This window comes from Pleurodeles waltl, chromosome 8, assembly GCF_031143425.1.
Source record: "Pleurodeles waltl isolate 20211129_DDA chromosome 8, aPleWal1.hap1.20221129, whole genome shotgun sequence".
Lineage (NCBI taxonomy): Eukaryota > Metazoa > Chordata > Amphibia > Caudata > Salamandridae > Pleurodeles > Pleurodeles waltl.
In genome coordinates, this window is record NC_090447.1 from 145,570,497 (window position 1) to 145,586,041 (window position 15,545).

The 15,545-nt window shown below is 47.1% G+C and overlaps 1 protein-coding gene across 1 annotated transcript in view; it reads left to right on the top strand.

The window, feature by feature from the left end:
- Positions 1 to 15,545, top strand: part of PCF11 (PCF11 cleavage and polyadenylation factor subunit) — a 254,646-nt gene that overhangs the window by 112,719 nt on the left and 126,382 nt on the right. Inside the window, exon 12 of the mRNA XM_069203943.1 lies at positions 10,867 to 11,050. Coding sequence (XP_069060044.1) covers positions 10,867 to 11,050 — 184 coding nt within the window. The remainder of the gene's footprint in view (positions 1 to 10,866; positions 11,051 to 15,545) is intronic.

Here is a 15,545-nt window from a genome sequence, read left to right on the forward strand (position 1 = left end):
GGAATCCCGAGGCTCCCCCTGACCGCGACTGCCTGAACTCCATTTCCCGACGGCTGGAAAAGACCCTGCACCCCCAGCACCTAAAGGAACGGAACTCCTGTGCAGGACTGACCCCCAGGAAGCCCTCTCCCTTGCCCAGGTGGTGGCTACCCCGAGGAGCCCCCCCCTTGCCTGCCTGCAACGCTGAAGAGATCCCTTGATCTCTCATTGATTTACATTGAAAACCCGACGCTTGTTTCTACACTGCACCCGGCCGCCCCAGTGCCGCTGAGGGTGTACTTTTTGTGTGAACTTGTGTCCCCCACCCCCCCCCCCCCCCCCCGGTGCCCTACAAAACCCCCCTGGTCTGCCCTCCGAATACGCGGGTACCGGAACCGGGGCACCCCCTTCTCTCCATTGAAGCCTATGCGTTTTGGGCACCTCTTTGACCTCTGCACCTGACCGGCCCTGAGCTGCTGGTGTGGTAACTTTGGGGTTGCTCTGAACCCCCAACGGTGGGCTACCTTGGACCCAAACCTGAGACTTGTAAGTGATTTACTTACCTGACAAAACTAACAAAAACTTACCTCCCCCAGGAACTGTGAAAATTGCACTGTGTCCACTTTTAAAACAGCTTATTGTGTTTTATGTGAAAAGTATACATGCTAATGTAATGATTCAAAGTTCCTAAAGTACTTACCTGCAATACCTTTCAAATGAGATATTACATGTAGAATTTGAACCTGTGGTTCTTAAAATAAACTAAGAAAAGATATTTGTTCGATGGCATCTGTCGCTGTAGATACGCATGTTTTGCAATAGCTCGCCATCTGGTGTTGGGCCGGAGTGTTACAAGTTGTTTTTCTTCGAAGAAGTCTTTCGAGTCACGGGACCGAGTGACTCCTCCTTTTGTCTCCATTGCGCATGGGCGTCGACTCCATCTTCGATTGTTTTTTTTCCGCCATCGGGTTCGGACGTGTTCCTGTCGCTCCGAGTTTCGGAACGGAAAATTAGCTAATTTCGGAAGATTTTCGTCGGTATTGTTGCGTTCGGGATCGGCGTACTTAGATTCCACACCGCATCGAAGAGCTCCGGTGCCCTTCGGGGTAGTTTTTCGATCCCCCGTCGGGGCCTGGTCGGCCCGACCGCGTGCTGAAGAACGCCGATGGAACGGACCCCGTTCCGTTTCTGCCCCAAATGCCACAATAAATACCCCTATACAGACCAACACTTGGTCTGTAACCTGTGCCTGTCACCTGAGCACAGTGAAGACACCTGTGAGGCCTGTCGTGCGTTCCGGTCCCGAAAGACACTCCGAGACCGTCGAGCCAGAAGACTTCAGATGGCGTCCGTGCCGACAGCCCACCGAGAGTTCGAGGAGCAGGAAGAGGAAGGTACCTTCTCGATCCAAGAATTGGACTCCGAAGGATTCGACGATACACAAACCGTGAGTAAGACGTCGAAAACCACACAGAGAAAGATTTACAAGGCCCAGGGGACGCCACTGCCATCCGGCCATGGCTCCACCCATAAATTCGGTGACCGACCGTCGGCACCGAAAAAGGCCCAAACAGTGCGAGGTCGTCCGACTCCGGTCGAGACACCGGCACGCAGCCTTCTCGGGACCGAGAAAGTGCTGGAGACAAGCCTCGACACCGAGATGCCGGTGTGGACACGGCTCGACGCCGAGACAGCGGCACCGAAGAAGATCGACGCCGAGAGGTTTCGGCCCCGAAAAAGAAAAAAGTCACCTCGGAGCCGAAAAAAGATGCAGACAGGGTTTCGATGCCAAAACAAACTGCAACCGACCCAGTTTCAGGCTCTTATACAGAAGAGCACTCGCTAACCTCCCAAATGCAAAAGCATAGGTTTGAGGAAGAGCTACACTCAACTGATGTAGACCATACGCAAAAGCGTATTTTCATACAGCAGGGGACAGGAAAAATAAGCACCCTTCCCCCTATTAGAAGAAAGAGAAGATTGGAGTTCCAAACTGAACAAACACCACAAACAAAAGTGGTGAAAAAAGTTACCCCACCACCCTCTCCTCCACCTGTGATTAACGTCTCACCAGCACAAACTCCATCACATTCCCCAGCTCACACCACCATGAGCCAGGGTGACCAAGATCAAGACGCATGGGACTTATACGACGCTCCAGTGTCAGATAACAGTCCGGAGGCATACCCTACGAAGCCATCTCCACCAGAGGACAGCACTGCGTATTCTCAAGTGGTGGCTAGAGTAGCACAATTTCACAATGTAAGCCTCCACTCAGAACAGGTCGAGGATGACTTTTTATTCAACACACTCTCCTCCACCCACAGCTCCTACCAAAGCCTGCCTATGCTCCCTGGTATGCTCCGGCACGCAAAAGAAATCTTTAAGGAGCCGGTCAAAAGTAGGGCAAAATCGCACCAAGAGTGGAAAAAAAGTATAAGGCGCCTCCTACAGACCCGGTTTTCATCACTACACAGCTGCCACCAGACTCTGTCGTTGTAGGAGCAGCTAGGAAAAGGGCCAACTCCCACACATCTGGAGATGCACCACCCCCAGATAAAGAAAGCCGCAAGTTCGATGCAGCTGGTAAGAGAGTCGCAGCACAAGCTGCAAACCAGTGGCGCATCGCTAACTCCCAGGCACTATTTGCGCGCTATGACAGAGCCCATTGGGATGAGATGCAACATCTCATTGACCATCTGCCCAAGGACGTACAAAATAGGGCAAAACAAGTGGTTGAGGAGGGACAAACCATTTCCAACAACCAAATCCGCTCCTCCATGGACGCTGCAGATACAGTTGCACGGACAATTAATACATCTGTAACTATCAGAAGGCATGCATGGCTCCGAACGTCTGGATTTAAACCAGAGATTCAGCAAGCAGTTCTCAATATGCCTTTTAACGAAAAAGAACTGTTCAGTCCAGAAGTGGACACAGCGATTGAGAAACTCAAAAAAGACACTGACACTGCTAAAGCCATGGGCGCACTCTACTCCCCGCAGAGCAGAGGGAATTACAGCACATTCCGTAAAACACCCTTTAGAGGGGGGTTTCGGGGTCAGAGCACACAAGCCAGCACCTCACAGGCAACACCGTCCAGTTACCAGGGACAGTACAGAGGAGGTTTTCGGGGACAATATAGAGGAGGGCAATTCCCTAGGAATAGAGGAAAATTTCAAAGCCCCAAAACCCCTACTACTAAGCAGTGACTCACATGTCACTCACCCCCTCCACACAACACCAGTGGGGGGAAGAATAAGTCATTATTACAAAGCATGGGAGGAAATCACTACAGACACTTGGGTTCTAGCAATTATCCAACATGGTTATTGCATAGAATTTCTACAATTCCCTCCAAACATACCACCAAAAGCACAAAATTTGACAAAACATCATTCCAATCTCCTGGAGATAGAAGTGCAGGCACTATTGCAAAAGAATGCAATCGAATTAGTGCCAAACACACAAATAAACACAGGAGTTTACTCACTGTACTTTCTGATACCAAAGAAGGACAAAACGCTGAGACCAATCCTAGACCTCAGAATAGTGAACACATTCATCAAATCAGACCACTTTCACATGGTCACACTACAAGAAGTATTACCATTGCTAAAACTACACGACTACATGACAACTTTAGACCTCAAGGACGCGTATTTCCATATACCAATACACCCATCGCACAGGAAATACCTAAGGTTTGTATTCAAAGGAATACATTACCAATTCAAGGTACTGCCTTTCGGATTAACAACCGCACCAAGAGTCTTTACCAAATGTCTAGCAGTAGTCGCTGCACACATCAGAAGGCAGCAAATACATGTGTTCCCATATCTAGACGACTGGCTAATCAAGGCCCATTCGTTAATAGAGTGCTCAAATCACACAAATCAGATCATACAAACCCTCTTCAAACTAGGGTTCACCGTCAACTTCACGAAATCCAACATTCTGCCGTGCAAGGTACAACAATACCTAGGAGCCATAATAGACGCAACAAAAGGAGTAGCCACTCCAAGTCCCCAAAGAATTAAAAATTTCAACACCATCATACAACGCATGTATCCAACACAAAAGATACAAGCAAAGATGATATTACAACTCCTAGGCATGATGTCTTCATGCATAGCCATTGTCCCAAACACAAGACTGCACATGAGGCCCTTACAACAATGCCTAGCATCACAGTGGTCTCAAGCACAGGGTCATCTTCTAGATCTGGTGTTAATAGACCGCCAAACTTACCTCTCGCTTCTGTGGTGGAACAACATAAATTTAAACAAAGGGCGGCCTTTCCAAGACCCAGTGCCACAATACGTAATAACAGATGCTTCCATGACAGGGTGGGGAGCACACCTCGATCAACACAGCATACAAGGACAATGGAACGTACATCAAACAAAACTGCATATAAATCACCTAGAACTTCTAGCAGTTTTTCAAGCACTAAAAGCTTTCCAACCAATAATAGTTCACAAATACATTCTCGTCAAGACAGACAACATGACAACAATGTATTATCTAAACAAGCAAGGGGGGACGCACTCCACGCAGTTAAGCCTGCTAGCACAAAAAAATTGGCGTTGGGCAATTCACAACCAAATTCGCCTAATAGCACAATTTATACCAGGGATCCAAAATCAACTCGCAGACAATCTCTCTCGAGATCACCAACAGGTCCACGAATGGGAAATTCACCCCCAAATTCTGAACACCTTTTTCAAACTCTGGGGAACACCTCAAATAGACTTGTTTGCGACGAAGGAGAACGCAAAATGCCAAAACTTTGCATCCAGATACCCACACAAACAGTCCCAAGGCAATGCCCTATGGATGAACTGGTCAGGGATATTTGCTTACGCTTTTCCTCCTCTCCCTCTCCTTCCTTACCTGGTAAACAAACTCAGTCAAAACAAACTCAAACTCATATTAATAGCACCAACTTGGGCAAGGCAACCCTGGTACACAACGCTGCTAGACCTATCAGTAGTACCCTACATCAAATTGCCCAACAGGCCAGATCTGTTGACACAACACAACCAAAAGATCAGACACCCAGATCCAGCATCGCTGAATCTAGCAATCTGGCTCCTGAAATCCTAGAATTCGGGCACTTACAACTTACCCAAGAATGTATGGAAGTCATAAAGCAAGCCAGAAGGCCATCCACCAGGCACTGCTATGCAAGTAAATGGAAGAGGTTTGTTTGCTACTGCCATATTAATCAAATACAACCATTACACACAACTCCAGAACATGTAGTGGGTTACTTGCTTCACTTACAAAAATCTAACCTGGCTTTCTCTTCCATTAAAATACACCTTGCAGCAATATCTGCATACCTGCAGACTACCTATTCAACTTCCCTATATAAGATACCAGTCATTAAAGCATTCATGGAGGGCCTTAGGAGAATTATACCACCAAGAACACCACCTGTTCCTTCATGGAACCTAAATGTTGTCCTAACTAGACTTATGGGTCCACCTTTTGAACCCATGCACTCCAGCGAAATACAGTTCCTAACCTGGAAGGTTGCATTTCTCATCGCCATTACTTCCCTAAGAAGAGTAAGCGAGATTCAGGCGTTTACAATACAAGAACCTTTTATACAACTACACAAGAATAAGGTCGTCCTAAGGACTAATCCTAAATTTTTGCCAAAGGTTATTTCACCGTTCCATCTAAATCAAACAGTGGAACTTCCAGTGTTCTTTCCACAGCCAGATACCGTAGCTGAAAGGGCACTACATACATTAGATGTCAAAAGAGCATTAATGTATTACATTGACAGAACAAAGAACATCAGAAAGACTAAACAACTATTTATTGCATTTCAAAAACCTCATGCAGGAAACCCAATATCAAAACAAGGTATAGCCAGATGGATAGTTAAATGCATCCAAATCTGCTACCTTAAAGCTAAACGACAGCTGCCCATTACACCAAGGGCACACTCAACCAGAAAGAAAGGTGCTACCATGGCCTTTCTAGGAAACATCCCAATGCAAGAAATATGTAAGGCAGCCACATGGTCTACGCCTCACACATTCACCAAGCACTACTGTGTAGACGTGTTATCCGCACAACAAGCCACAGTAGGTCAAGCCGTATTAAGAACATTATTTCAAACTACTTCCACTCCTACAGGCTGAGCCACCGCTTTTGGGGAGATAACTGCTTACTAGTCTATGCAAAACATGCGTATCTACAGCGACAGATGCCATCGAACTGAAAATGTCACTTACCCAGTGTACATCTGTTCGTGGCATCAGTCGCTGTAGATTCGCATGTGCCCACCCGCCTCCCCGGGAGCCTGTAGCAGTTTGGAAGTTACCTTCAACTATTTGTATATGTATCATCTCAACCTTAAATAGGTACATACTTAGTCACTCCATTGCATGGGCACTATTACTACAATTCAACTCCTACCTCACCCTCTGCGGGGAAAAACAATCGAAGATGGAGTCGACGCCCATGCGCAATGGAGACAAAAGGAGGAGTCACTCGGTCCCGTGACTCGAAAGACTTCTTCGAAGAAAAACAACTTGTAATACTCCGGCCCAACACCAGATGGCGAGCTATGCAAAACATGCGAATCTACAGCGACTGATGCCACGAACAGATGTACACTGGGTAAGTGACATTTTCATTCAAACTACTTCAACTCCTACAGGTTGAACCACCGCTTTTTGGGGAGATAACTGCTTACTAGTCGGTGCACAGCATGTGTATCTGCAGCTACACATGCCATCGAACGGAAAATGTCACTTACCCAGTGTACATCTGTTCGTGGCATGAGTCGCTGCAGATTCACATGCGCCCACCCGCCTCCCCGGGAGCCTGTAGCCGTTTAGAAGTAGATCTTGAACATTTGTACATTTGTAAATATATTACTTTAACCTTTATTATGTACATAAGTATTCATTCCATTGCATGGGCACTATTACTAATATACACAACTCCTACCTCACCCTCTGCGGGGAAAACAATCTAAGATGGAGTCGACGCCCATGCGCAATGGAACCGAAGTAGGAGGAGTCCCTCGGTCTTGTGACTCGAAAAGACTTCTTCGAAGATAAACAACTTGTAACACTCCGAGCCCAACACCAGACGGCGGACTGTGCACAGCATGTGAATCTGCAGCGACTCATGCCACGAACAGATGTACACTGGGTAAGTGACATTTTCCATATGTTCGATGGCATGTGTAGCTGCAGATACACATGCTGTGCACATCCCGCCATCTGGTGTTGGGCTCGGAGTGTTACAAGTTGTTTTTCTTCAAAGAAGTTTGAGTCACGAGACCGAGGGACTCCTCCCATTTCGACTCCATTGCGCATGGGCGTCGACTCCATCTTAGATTGTTTTTTTTCCGCCATCGGGTTCGGACGTGTTCCTTTTCGCTCCGTGTTTCGGTTCGGAAAGTTAGTTAGAATCTCGGAAAAAACATCGGTATTGTTTGCGTTCGGTATCGGTATAGTTACAACAGATCAACACCGAATTTTGAAGAGCTCCGGTGGCCCTTTGGGGTTTTTTCGATCCTCCGTCGGGGCCTGGTCGGCCCGGCCACGTGTGACTTCAAGGCTGATGGAACGGACCCCATTCCGCTTCTGTCCAAAATGCCATAATAAGTATCCGTATACGGATCAGTATCTGGTCTGTAACTTGTGCTTGTCCCCAGAGCACAAGGAAGATACTTGTGAGGCCTGTCGAGCGTTTCGGTCGAGAAAGACATTAAGAGACCGAAGAGCCAGAAGACTGCAGATGGTGTCGACGCCGACAGGACAAGAGCGTTTCGAAGAGGAAGCTTTCTCTATCCAAGAGTCGGACTCGGAAGAGCTCGAGGCCGAAGAAATGCCGAAAACCGTGAGTAAGACGTCGAAACATAAGACTCACGAGAAATCAACAAAAGCCCAGGGGACGCCACCGCCAACAGGCCATGGCTTAACCCCAAAAATAGGTGACCGATCCAAGGCACCGAAAAAGGGCACGCTGGTGTCGAAGTCATCCGACTCCGGTCGAGATACCGCCACACAGCAATCTCGGACCCGAGACATCGGCTCAGAGAAATTTCGGCACTGTGACAGCGGCACCGAACAAATTCGGCACCGAAACACCACCACTTCGAACACTATTTTAAACTACTTCAACTCCTACAGGCTAACCACTGCTTACTTGGGGGAAGAACTGCTTTTCAGTCTATGCACAGAAACATATGCAGAGGATCAAAGTTGCACCTACGTCACCAAGCATCCCATGTTTGTTACCTACCTGTTGGTTTTCCCAGACTGGCTTCTAGCCAGAGCTTGCAGCCTTTTACCCCAAGGAGAAAAGTCCCCTTTGAAATACATTGAGCACTCGATATGGGACAGGACAACTTCTGACAGTGGGGAGAACCATGGGTAGGACTTCTCGCCACTGCTGAACACAGTGTCGAAACATCTGTGCGTTTTAGTTCCCAAGAATGCTCTCTAGGAGACTCATTCAGGCTAGGGTGGAGCACAGGACTCTGCCTCTTGCGCATAGAGTTCTGAAGGCGATAGGAAGTGACAAGGTCCAAGTCATCCTAATGGCTCTAGTTTGGGCCAAAAGAATGTGGTACCAGGAACCTCTGGGCATTAGCATTTGTCCTTCGATCAGGCTGCAGGAGGATCTTGGGTTGCAGCAGCTGGGCAGGAATCCACTCCTGAACTTGCGCAATGTACACCTCCATGCATGGAGACTGAGCGGCTTCAGTTCAGTTCATTTGACTGTATTTGAGTTACCACCAAGGTTGTGGTTGTCATCCTGGTCTTCAAATTCCATCTAGACCAAGAGATGGAACAAAGTTGTAGCTGGTTGTGGAGTATACAATACAGACTCCTTAGAAGCCAAACTGTCTGTGTTATTGTTTGTTTTTGTCTCTAGCCCCGCAAAGACTTGCTGTGGCCAATATAAAAGGTTATTTGAAGACCCTTTTGGTCTTTTTGTGTTTACTGGTCCAACTGTCCTTGTTTGAAGTCACATGTTGTAATGCTTCTTATTAAATGGCTGATGTGATGCTTTCCAAGCCATTTGTGATGCTACAGTGGGATCTTAATTTGGTCCTCATATTCTTCAAGTGCACTCCCTTCGAGCTCATGCACAGCCTTCTTCTGTGCCTTCTGATACTCAAACTTGCCTTTTCTATTGCAGTCACTTCAGCTTGTTGCACAAGTGAGCTCTAAGCTCTCTAGGTGCAGCTACCATATTCCACCTTTTTCCCCTAGTCAGTCTGGTGCTGAGGCAGCCTTTTTGCGGAAGGTTGAGGCTCTGTTTCATGTTGGGTAATCCATCACCCTCCCAATGTTCTTTGCTCCACCTCACCCCTCAGATGAAAAGAAACTCCATTGTTTGGGCCCATAAAGATCCTTAAGCTTGAAAGACCATCGGGTAGACGATCAGCTTTCTGTGGTGTTCTCTGGATCAAAGAAAGGAAAGGTGATGCAGAAAAGGACTCTGTCACAGTGGATGATTAACTGCTTTAAGACTTGCTGCGCATTGGCCAAGATGAAACCTCTGTCAGCACTGAGGGCTCATTCTACCAGGGCCAGGGTTGCTTTCACTGTGTTGGCAAGAGGTGTGTTGGTCCTCGACCGCTGGCACACCATGATATGGACACCTGTGTGTACGTTAACAAAGCACCCCTGCCTCGATAGCCAGGTCAGATGGGAAAAGAATTGCACCCATTCAGTCCTGCTGTATTTTTTGGTCGGAGTCCACTCCACAGACCCTCCACCTTGGGGAAACACTGCAGTGGTATCTATTATAAAGGGGAAGAATCTGAAGTTGGAAGTATCTATCAGAAGAACAAGTCACTTATCTTCTGTAACACTTTTTTTTGTGGTGGATAGTCTAACCGCTGATTCTTTACTGCCCTCCTCCCCATTCTGTGTAGTGACCATCTTTTTTTTTTTTTTTTTTTTTTTTTAGCATCGACAAAGTTCCTAAATTTGCACATTGGTACCGCCAATTCTGTTGTGCTGTGTATCTGATGACGCAGAAATAATCATGCAAAAAACTGATGCCACGATGTGTGGGTGGCACTTACATGTGGCTCTGCTCTATTGGTTATGGGGCGGAACCTAGGTAGCGTGCGCGTGCATTATGAAAATTTACAGATAGTCAGGTGCCTGTGTAACATCCTAAAAGTGAGATCTGTGTTTAGAGTATCCACCAGAGAGAATAGTACCAAAGGAAAATAACTTGTTCACCGTTTTTAAGAAGCTTCTAAAGTTGGCAGAAATGATACAACTTTATGTATGGTACCATTGCAAGATGGCTACATGCTACAATGTTTAGTTTTATTTAGGCAGTAAAATATATTTTTTTCTACTTGATGTGTTGGAACGTCAATAATTTCTAGCGACTGTAGAGGCTTTTTCATATGTAAACCATACCTGCTGGGTTGCCAATGCTTATTGGCCTTTCACTTCATATTTTAACATTTTTTGATAGTTTTTTTCATTATTTGTGATATTCCATTTTTTTGGACATCTTTTTACCATGAACTGTATTTTTTTGCTTTAACTTTGCAACTGTTTATCTGTTTTTAAATATTTTTAATTAGACTGGTGTGCACCGATTTCATTTGCATTAACGTCTGTTTCTTGTCTATTTTTCTATTTTTTTTATGTTCTTTGGTTTTCCACAGAAATGTAGGTGGGTGTTTCTAGTTTACCATGCTCCTTTTGAGTATAATTTAATGTAAGCTTGTTTGCTAGTGCAGTTGAGGCTGATGTTTTTAGTTAATAGTGGTTCAGTAGAAAATGTAGATGCGAGAGGAAAATCTTGGTATTAGCAGTTGTATTTTTTTTGCCATCCTTTTGTCAATACTAACATTCTGAATTATTTAAATAGGCGATATGACAGTGTTATAAACCGGCTGTATACTGGTATTCAGTGTTACTCCTGTGGAATGAGGTTCACTGCAAAACAGACGGATGTATATGCAGACCATTTGGATTGGCACTACCGTCAAAACCGAACTGAAAAAGATTTTAGCAGAAAAATAACACACCGAAGATGGTACTACGGGTTAACTGTAAGTTACATTGGTTGCTCAAATCTCTCAGCCAATTAATTGCCAAATATTTTAAGTAAATATATTAAACAGTTTGTGTATCTGTAGAATGCCTTTGCAGCCAGAGTTCTATGGTACTGAAGCACTTACAATGTACTCTGGGTTTTATAGCCTTTTCTGGGGCATAAATAGTTTATTATTTTGACCTTGGCCTGAACTTCAGCCAGTGATGTTTAGGAGCTGAGAAGTCCACTGTCCCCTGAAGACTCCATGCTAATAATTTTCAACTGCACATTGTATTGTAGACACATGCTGGAGAGCTCTGCTCTTTGTTCAGAGATGTAAAGCAGTTTTCTCTAGCTAAGAATGTTTTTCCCTGTGGATGTACTCTTTAAGTTTATTTCCTGATCTCAAATGTTAAAGTTTTGCAGCATGAATCCTTTTCTGGATTCACATGCTGTGCATTATTCCACCATCTAATGGTTGGGTCCGGAATAGTCTGTTTTTCCCTTGTTCTTCTTATTTTTTTTTTCTTTTTTGGCGTTGTTGACCACCAGTTGGGGCTTGGTCCGTCCCCTGTGTGATATTAGATGTCACCCCGGAAGTTCCTGTGCATTGTAGCCATCTTCAGATTATATTTTCCGGCGTTAGGTCTGGAAGTATAAGGAGAAGCTCTGAAGTTTTTATCAACTATGCCAAAGAATCCAAATTAAAACAGGAGTTTTCAAAGAAAAGCGTTGAAAGACAGACGGAGGCGAGAGAGAGGGAAGCCCCTCTTCCGCCCCCCTCACCCCCCCCTTTCCACTCCCTGGCAGGAGACCCCGCCAGTTTCTCCACGTGGCCAGAGAATGAAGCAAGGTAGGGGTCAAGAGAACACCTCTTTTAGGTTTTTCCCTAACTGCCACCACAAATTTGCATAGCGTGAACAGCACAGTCTGCAACTTTTTCCTGTTCAGAGACAGTGGGGACGGGGAATGTGAAGCCTGCATCACGTTCGTGCTGAAAACTCTTCAATCTTCTCAAAAGCAGAGAGGAAAGCATCACACAGCAATGTTCAGCCAAAGACTACAACCATCCCTGAAGGACGTAGGCCTCCAGCGATGTCGAGGAACAGGCCAAAGGTGTGGAATCAACCCCGGGGGATCAGGCATAGAAATCCTCTAGGGGGTCTCTCAGAAGATGGCAAGGAATGCAGAGAAATGGCCTGAGAAGGTAAGAAGACTGCCAAAACCCTTGGAGACCCAATTCACCGAAAAGAAGTCGCACAAGGCAGCCCAGATGCCCAAGAAAACGGCGATCGAAGGTCAGCCGCGAAACAGAAGCCCATGGATCCCAACACAGGGAGCCCGATGAAGGCAAAACGTCAAAATAGACAAAACCCACTGCAGAGTGTGAACCCCTGAAAGAGACCCCGAGATCTTCAGAGAAGGGACAGACTGCTCTGAAAAAGAGGACATTCTCGACGCAGTACATTGAAAAGGCCTTGGAAGTGGAGGAAGAAAAAGGCAAAGGCTGGAAGCCGAAATGGTGACTGTAAGGAAATGCCTCCTTGGCATGGTTGCCCCCTGACTTTTTGCCTTTGCTGATGCTATGTTTACAATTGAAAGTGTGCTGAGGCCTGCTAACCAGGCCCCAGCACCAGTGTTCTTTCCCTAACCTGTACTTTTGTATCCACAATTGCCAGACCCTGGCATCCAGATAAGTCCCTTGTAACTGGTACTTCTAGTACCAAGGGCCCTGATGCCAAGGAAGGTCTCTAAGGGCTGCAGCATGTCTTATGCCACCCTGGAGACCTCTCACTCAGCACAGACACACTGCTTGCCAGCTTGTGTGTGCTAGTGAGGACAAAACGAGTAAGTCGACATGGCACTCCCCTCAGGGTGCCATGCCAGCCTCTCACTGCCTATGCAGTATAGGTAAGACACCCCTCTAGCAGGCCTTACAGCCCTAAGGCAGGGTGCACTATACCATAGGTGAGGGTACCAGTGCATGAGCACTGTACCCCTACAGTATCTAAGCAAAACCTTAGACATTGTAAGTGCAGGGTAGCCATAAGAGTATATGGTCTGGGAGTCTGTTTTACACGAACTCCACAGCACCATAATGGCTACACTGAAAACTGGGAAGTTTGGTATCAAACTTCTCAGCACAATAAATGCACACTGATGCCAGTGTACATTTTATTGCAAAATACACCCCAGAGGGCACCTTAGAGGTGCCCCCTGAAACTTAACCGACTATCTGTGTAGGCTGACTAGTTCCAGCAGCCTGCCACACTATAGACATGTTGCTGGCCCCATGGGGAGAGTGCCTTTGTCACTCTGAGGCCAGTAACAAAGCCTGCACTGGGTGGAGATGCTCACACCTCCCCCAGGCAGGAGCTGTAACACCTGGCGGTGAGCCTCAAAGGCTCACCCCTTTGTCACAGCACCGCAGGACACTCCAGCTAGTGGAGTTGCCCGCCCCCTCCGGCCCGGCCCCCACTTTTGGCGGCAAGGCCGGAGAAAATAATGAGAATAACAAGGAGGAGTCACTGGCCAGTCAGGACAGCCCCTAAGGTGTCCTGAGCTGAGGTGACTAACTTTTAGAAATCCTCCATCTTGCAGATGGAGGATTCCCCCAATAGGGTTAGGAGTGTGACCCCCTCCCCTTGGGAGGAGGCACAAAGAGGGTGTACCCACCCTCAGGGCTAGTAGCCATTGGCTACTAACCCCCCAGACCTAAACACGCCCTTAAATTTAGTATTTAAGGGCTACCCTGAACCCTAGAAAATTAGATTCCTGCAACAACAAGAAGGACTGCCCAGCTGAAAACCCAGGCAGAGGAAGCCAGAAGACAACAACTGCCTTGGCTCCAGAAACTCACCGGCCTGTCTCCTGCCTTCCAAAGAACTCTGCTCCAGCGACGCCTTCCAAAGGGACCAGCAACCTCTGAATCCTCTGAGGACTGCCCTGCTTCGACGACGACAAGAAACTCCCGAGGACAGCGGACCTGCTCCAAAAAGACTGCAACTGTGTTTCAAGAAGCAGCTTTAACGAACCCTGCAACTCCCCGCAAGAAGCGTGAGACTTGCAACACTGCACCCGGCGACCCCGACTCGGCTGGTGGAGAACCAACACCTCAGGGAGGACCCCCGGACTACTCTACGACTGTGAGTACCAAAACCTGTCCCCCCTGAGCCCCCACAGCGCCGCCTGCAGAGGGAATCCCGAGGCTTCCCCTGACCGCGACTCTCTGAAACCTAAGTCCCGACGCCTGGAAAAGACCCTGCACCCGCAGCCCCCAGGACCGGAAGGACCGGACTTTCACTGCAGAAGTGACCCCCAGGAGTCCCTCTCCCTTGCCCAAGTGGAGGTTTCCCCGAGGAAGCCCCCCCTTGCCTGCCTGCAGCGCTGAAGAGATCCCTTGATCTCTCATTGACTTACATTGCGAACCCGACGCTTGTTCTAACACTGCACCCGGCCGCCCCCGCGCCGCTGAGGGTGAATTTCTGTGTGGGCTTGTGTCCCCCCCGGTGCCCTACAAAACCCCCCTGGTCTGCCCTCCGAAGACGCGGGTACTTACCTGCAAGCAGACCGGAACCGGGGCACCCCCTTCTCTCCATTATAGCCTATGCGTTTTGGGCACCACTTTGAACTCTGCACCTGACCGGCCCTGAGCTGCTGGTGTGGTAACTTTGGGGTTGCTCTGAACCCCCAACGGTGGGCTACCTTGGACCAAGAACTGAACCCTGTAAGTGTCGTACTTACCTGGTAAAACTAACAAAAACTTACCTCCCCCAGGAACTGTGAAAATTGCACTAAGTGTCCACTTTTAAAGTAGCTATTTGTGAATAACTTGAAAAGTATACATGCAATTGAAATGATTCAAAGTTCCTAATGTACTTACCTGCAATACCTTTCAAACAAGATATTACATGTTAAATTTGAACCTGTGGTTCTTAAAATAAACTAAGAAAAGATATTTTTCTATAACAAAACCTATTGGCTGGATTTGTCTGAGTGTGTGTACCTCATTTATTGTCTATGTGTATGTACAACAAATGCTTAACACTACTCCTTGGATAAGCCTACTGCTCGACCACACTACCACAAAATAGAGCATTAGTATTATCTATTTTTACCACTATTTTACCTCTAAGGGGAACCCTTGGACTCTGTGCATGCTATTCCTTACTTTGAAATAGCACATACAGAGCCAACTTCCTACAGTGACATTTCAGCGCACAAAGGAATTCAACGCGGTGCTGAAGGAATTCAGAGTCCCAAGCAAGCCTTCCACGACCGCATTCGTCGCAGAGGAAGAGACTGCCTTAGAATCCTCTGCAATACCAGTACCAAACTGGGACGAGACAGAGGAAGTCTTCTATGACCCCAGAGGTGACAACGCAATGGAAGTTTTTGAGGTAGACTGGAATGACCTTGAAACAGAAAGCCCAGAAGAGGAGGTCTACAGCTACCCTTCGAGGCCTTCCCCCCCAGGTGACATCACCTTCTACAATGGCTTCATCAAACGC